At 36.4% G+C, this 6,604-nt stretch overlaps 1 protein-coding gene across 1 annotated transcript in view; it reads right to left on the bottom strand.

Moving 5' to 3' along the window:
* GABRB3 (gamma-aminobutyric acid type A receptor subunit beta3) overlaps positions 1–6,604 on the bottom strand; it is a 115,007-nt gene that overhangs the window by 32,088 nt on the left and 76,315 nt on the right. Inside the window, exon 4 of the mRNA XM_057368088.1 lies at positions 3,965–4,185. Within this exon, the coding sequence (XP_057224071.1) occupies positions 3,965–4,185 (221 nt within the window). The remainder of the gene's footprint in view (positions 1–3,964; positions 4,186–6,604) is intronic.

The following is a 6,604-nucleotide window of genomic DNA, read 5'->3' on the forward strand; positions in this document are numbered from 1 at the left end:
GCTGGAGAAGGACATTTTAGAAGGGTGTGTAGCAATAGGACAAAGAGGAATGGCTTTAAACTGAAAGATGGTACATTTAGATCAGATGTTGGGAAGAATTTTTTGACTTTGAGAGTGGTAAGGCACTGGAACATGTTGTCTTGGGAAGTTGTGGATGCCCCATCCCTGGAAATGTTGAAGGCCAGTCTGGACAGGGCTTTGGGCAATCTGATATAATCAAAGGTRTCCCTGCCTGTGGCATGAGGGTTGAAATCAGATTATTTTTAAGGTCCTTTCCAACCCAAAGCTTTCAGTGAATCTTTGAATGCCTCCTCAATATGATGACTAAGAGCAGCTCTAACAACACATACAAAACTAGGATTAGCATATGGTCTTAAGGAAAAACTTATTCTTAAATCTGTGATTATTGATCAACAAGCAGTGAACACCTTTACAAAGCCATACTGATGGTGCTATGAAAGGATCTTGCTCCTGAGTCAAGTAGTAACTGTGCTCAAAGTAAAACAAGTAGGCATGTTTGGAAATTGTTGATATGAAAGTTCTCTCCCATGCTTTAGTAGATTCGCCTACACTGACCTAGGTCTCATTTGGGATCCTGCAGCAGAATCCACGGGAGCTAAGTTGATACAAAAGGGAATACGCTACCAGACTCTGAATTATTATGTTATATAACTAGCTTTAAATGCCAGCCATACAGAACACAAGTGATTAATTTTACAGAATACTAAAAAAATTATACAGCTGGAAAACTTACATTCAACTTAATAMTTGTGTTATGACTTTTTAAGGGATGTATTTTTATTTAAGTCTGCTCACATACTGGTTTTGTGTCACAAGTTCCAGTACCAGAAACTGCACATTCTTGCTCAAGGAACTTTTTTACACTGCAGAAAAAGATATGTTTTTAATTTAATAAATGTCCACTAGAAAAAGAGACACAGCTAGAAATAGACAGAAACAGGTTTACTTCATTTTCTCAAAGTAAGTTGAGTACTCAGACATCCCTTCTGAATGAATAATCAATCACCAAATTTAACTTGCACAAATGCACATCAAAAGCAAATGTGAATTGCTCAGGCTTGTGCATGCTCCCAAGAAGAGCAGATTTGCTTTTTAGGGGATGGGATGGTGCCTGACATAAGACAACAAGGTTTCAAGAACTCATCATCATGGCAGTGACACAGAAATTATTATGAAACAGACAAAGATGAAGTGGGACACAGACACACACATTAATTTGTGCGAAAGCAAAACACAAAGCAAATGTTTTCAATTGTTTATAATTTCCTACTATGGTTTTATTTCCTCTGGATATAGATTCTCTTATCCTTCCCTGGTACTGTATTTCTGGGTGCATTGCCTTTTATTACACTGCTTTGTTGCACAGGAACCCCACCTGTGATGCACTGCGAGGTGCTGCACACATAACTGACAGAAGGGTATTTTAATCTCCGAAAAGTTTGCAGTATGAATCAGTCTAGGCAATACAGATACTTCATATGTGATTAGGTCACAGTCCTGACACCTTAATTTCTTGATAGAGAAATAGAAAAAAAAACAACATCCAAAAAAAAAAACCAGAAGTAAGCATGGWTGCATTGTTTGACTGATCACAACCAACCTTTTCACCCTGCAAACATCCATCCTGTTTCATACAGGGGTAATAATTATGTTAGTCCTTTTAGACAAAATACATATAATTCCTTCACTCAATTTACTTATAACATTTAACATTGCACTGCCTTAAAACAAGTTTATGCATTAGAAACACAAGCTAGAGGATTCTATTTTCAATCTCAAGACTATAAAGTAGTTATTTAATTTTTAATCTCTTATGAAAAAGGAGCTGGTTTATCTTAATTTGTCTTGTAGATTGTTCTGAAGAAGGTAGAAGAAACTCAGTGTGTCGTCCAAAAAAAAAAACAATCCCAAGAAAGGGGCTGAACTTCAGAAAGCTACTGCTCCATTCCCCCATCATCATAGACTTCTGCTGCAGTAGCAAAATGCTTTCTCTAAAATAGAAAGGAACTTTGGATGACTGAAGGTCAAGTCTTTCAAACTATGATAAATCCTGCATTGTTCAGAAGAAAACACAGGTCTGGCATGGCCTTGGGATCACTTTCAATTATACATGTGTTGAGGAACTGCTTTGCTCTGTGGATGTTCTGTAATTGGTTGCAACCCTCCAAAATGCCACCTATTATTCCAAGGGACCCTGTGCTTCATGGCACATAAAACTCCAAATTCTGGCCTCAACCCACATTGCCTCTGGACTGCAGCTTGAGCCCAATGTCATAAAAAAAGGAAGAAGGGTAGTGATGGAACAACACAAARCACAAGTCTTTAAATCAGTGGAGTTAATGTTTAGAAATTTTCTTCCTTTTGATCACAATGTCCTATATTTTGCCAAGATTTAATTTAAGACAGTCATTCTTCACTATGTATCTTAGCTGCTTTACATCATGGATATCTGACGCTGGATATTCCATGTTTTCAGAGAAAAGGAATGGGAAGAAGTGTGCTACACATGGGTCATTGGTGAAAACTCTGCTAAGCAAATCCTAGTCTGTGAAATGCAATCTGCCTGTGGACACATATATCTTGCAGAAGAGGAAGACAACTTATTCAAATACTATATATATAATACTCACCTGAATGGCTCCAAATGTTTTTATCCTGACAGAAAGACTTCTATACGTTATTAGGATCACAGGAGTTTTAATCTCCTTTACTTTTTTTATTATGTTGCTTGTGCAGATATTTCTTGACATAAAGGAAGCAAATATATCTCAGATAATATTTTTTTACATTTAACCACTCGTGAAAAGAATTCTAAACATGTAGTGTGCTACAATGGATCAATATCATGCAAAACAAAAGCCTCCTTTTGTCAAAACCTACTGATTACAGAGACAACATTCTAAACTTTGAAATTTCATAATAGGCTGGGTCTATTTCTACTTTATCTAAAAAGATTAATCCAATTCTACCCCATACATAACATGTAATAGGAGTTAAAGAGGTGAGGTCTGAGACCCAAGTCAGGTAAAAAGGTCAACTGTTGATAAAAAAGAGAAGTAGATAAAATAATTATACTGGATATATAATCCATCTGCACCACTTATCAGACCTCATTATTTTTGTATTAGAGACTCTTTATCCTTCACTACCTATGTGCACCAATCTTGAGCATTATTTCTGCGTAAATATACAAGAAACATCCAATGATTAAATGGGCCTTTCACTGGCAAAAGTTTGTTTTGCTGGCTTAACCTGCTGAAACAAATGGAGTGACCTGTTCCAAGAAAGAAATATATTAGTACAACTGGGTCTTCCATTAAGATTTTTGTTGGGGTTGTTAAGCTTATTAAGGGAAGGGTACTTCAGCATTTCCAACCATAAAAGCTATGACAGAAAAGAAAGAAAACATAAGTCAAACCTAAAATAGGTGGAAAGTAAGAGAATATAAGGTCACTTTGTACCTCTCATTTGAAATACAACAATTACAGTACTGATTCCTGCTTGAAGAAATCACTGAAAGTACCCAGCCATTATCTTAGTTGTGGCTGACTCCACTCAACCAGGGCTGCTTCTGTTGTTATGTTTTTTTTTTAATAGACTATGAACACATCAGGAGACAATATAAGCAACCACATTCAATCTTACCGCCTGCATTTTGGGCAGAATTTTCAGGTTTACAATTAATACGTGCCTTTCTGCTTCCTATAGCCAGTGGGCTTTCCAGATATGGTGACTCTACAGAAACAGATAAAACCTGACTGAAGGCGCTTCTGGCAAAATTAAGAAACATCGAGTGTGTCATTTGTTTTCTACAGGCATCTCTCAGAGTTACAGGGAAGGTTACATAATCCACTAACCAATGTTTGTAATAACCTTGCACCAGGAAGCAAACATCAACAATGCACAACAACGGTGATGGAATCGTCATCATGGAAGCACCGACCTGAGRCCGTAAAGCACCGTCCCGTCCGGGTGAAGGCGAATCATCCGATTCTTCACAGTAACGCCGTGCACAAATGATTTCTTGTCATTTAAGAAGTAAGTGTCAGGCACCCAAAGCTGATCTGCCACTCGATTATCAAGCGTGAGGTTGAGAGGTATTCCAGCGTAAGCCAGCCTCTTATCTCTCCAGTACTGTTGAAAGTACATGGTCAAAGTGTAGTCCTGGTGAGAAAAAAAGAGAAATACAACAGTCAACCATAATTTGCGTAACTAGGAGAATAATCTCCCTGTTGATAGCTCATTCTTCTGTTGATTCAATTTAAATTTAATATTTGTAAATGTTKAATAAAAATTAAATATTTGTTTCACTTAATAAATAGCTCATACAATTCAAGTATCACTCTAGACTAAAGGGGCATTTCAATTGTTACGAAATTCAGCTAGAACCAGTATCTTTTGTCCCGCTCCTTCTCTTCTTCCATGTAGTTCCTCTGACAATGACCCAAAATTACCATGCTTTTGGAATGATAAATGACATAATGGGTAAATACTGCCATCTTCCCCATTTTTAAAAACGAAAGATTAATGGAAAAGCATTTGAAGTATTTTGAAGTAGTATGCAAATTTCTGTCTGAAAAATAAGATGCAAATATGTTGATTATACATGTACCTTTGTGTGARACTGCATTTTGCAGTGACATAAATATTTTCTCATCAACAGGCTACATTCRTACTTAGAATAACAGTAAATTTTATTAAAAGTCCCGCTACTGTTGATGTTTTGTTTCCATAATTTTGTCAATTTTAAGATTTATAGTGTCTACTATGAGCTGTGATCACCAACATAAAAGCCTAAACATGGATACAGAAGCCGAAAACATCCATTTTAGAGTTCTTTATTTTATTTCAGAATTTGCTAACCTGACTTCTTCATGTGGTAATAACACTACATTGAAACACTTTGAAAGTCTTAGATGATAGTCCTCATTCATTAGCTTCATGGTATTATAAAATATTTTAAAAAACAAAACAAAACAAACAAAAAAACCCCAACAAAAACAACAACAACAAAAAAAAACAAAAAACAAAAACCAAAAAAGGCTGGGAACACTTTAAAGTTATGTACCAGCAAAACTGAAAAAATAAATCACATGAAAAAAATGAGACGTAAGGCCAATTAAAACTCTGATTTTCAAATTACAGRAGCACTCTARACAATAAWACTCTTCATGAGATTCTTCACAAARCACTGAGAAATTTATGTGATCTCCAAACACATTTAAATATTTAGCAGCAGGTGTGCAAGCCACAGGATACCTGCATTTGCATCTGGTTCTACAAGCTGGTGATGCAAAACCCCTCAGGCTTCCTGCTTGTTTGGGAAAAGGATGCTCAAGTTTTCTAAGCACGGCTGTTGGGAATGGTCCATTCTTGTAATGGGTTTCATGTGGAGACAATCCAATTTCAGGCACTGCTCCTGCCCTATTTCCCTCAAGCCCTACAGTCTTTCCTTGAAATCACATGAAACTTGAGCCTGCATTTCACACTCAGAGCCTTTACATTTTTGATTCAGTGATTCATTCTTTTTAACGAGGGAGTTGCTATAGTTTAAAGAAATCAAATTTAATTGCTTAGAAAAATAAATCATTATAGATATCAAGGAAAAGCTGTTCCCATTTTAAGAAACTAATAGGAGACCTTTGAAAACAAAAGGGCCCAGCGATGGGAGAAAGGAGCCCACGTGGAACTGCCTGGAAGGAATCTCATCCCTCAAACCTCAAATGTGACTTGACTGCTCAAGAGAATGAGCTCTAAGCTTTTTGTCAGCAGCTTTCTTCAGTGGGACTGATGATCCCTGCTCTGGAGTGAATGAGGTGTATGAAGCACTGGGAGCACCTGCCTCGCTCCCATTACCATGTCACAAAGACCCCCTCTCTCCTCATTCTCTATGTAAATCATTTTCTAACACTGATGCATTAAAAAAATACCCTCTATCAGCTCTGTTCTGCCTTAATTAAAACTTGTTTGTATTAACATTCAAAACTTGCTTTTGCCTGGCTGCTATCATGGTTTGCACTGCAATGTCGAGAAATTTGGTGTTACAAAAGTTGTGGACACGAGAACAGTACACCAAACAGTACTTTCAAAAGATCACTATGTGTAAATGCAGAGTATGTTCACAAAATAATTTATAAAAATGTAATAAAGGGGTGGCACTGCACAGCATTGCAAGAAGTGAGTTGGCCAGCAACAAAATATAAGAGAAGTAGTACATTTGAAGAAAAAAAAAGTTTTAGGCTAGCTTTCTTTTTCCTTTGGTTCAAGATAAAATATATGTTAACATCTAATGAATGAAGTAATTAATTTAGCTGAATAGAACTTCTGTAACAATATGAGCACTAATAGTCTGTCATTTTATTTTTAAGTAACAYTTACCATGTCAGGGAACAGCCTTACAAATTATATGCAGAAACACAACAACTATCAAGTATCCAAAACTTACTGTGTCTTGAATGAAAAACAAACTTCCAAAACACATTCTCCAAGGTACAAATTTCACTTGCACTTTCTCTATCAACCCTCCTCACTTCTTATATCATCTTAATTTCAAATTTAAAAAAACCTCAACACTCTATGTCTC

This window comes from Malurus melanocephalus, unplaced genomic scaffold (assembly GCF_030028575.1).
Source record: "Malurus melanocephalus ecotype Western Australia unplaced genomic scaffold, MMel_1.1 scaffold_88, whole genome shotgun sequence".
Taxonomy (NCBI): domain Eukaryota; kingdom Metazoa; phylum Chordata; class Aves; order Passeriformes; family Maluridae; genus Malurus; species Malurus melanocephalus.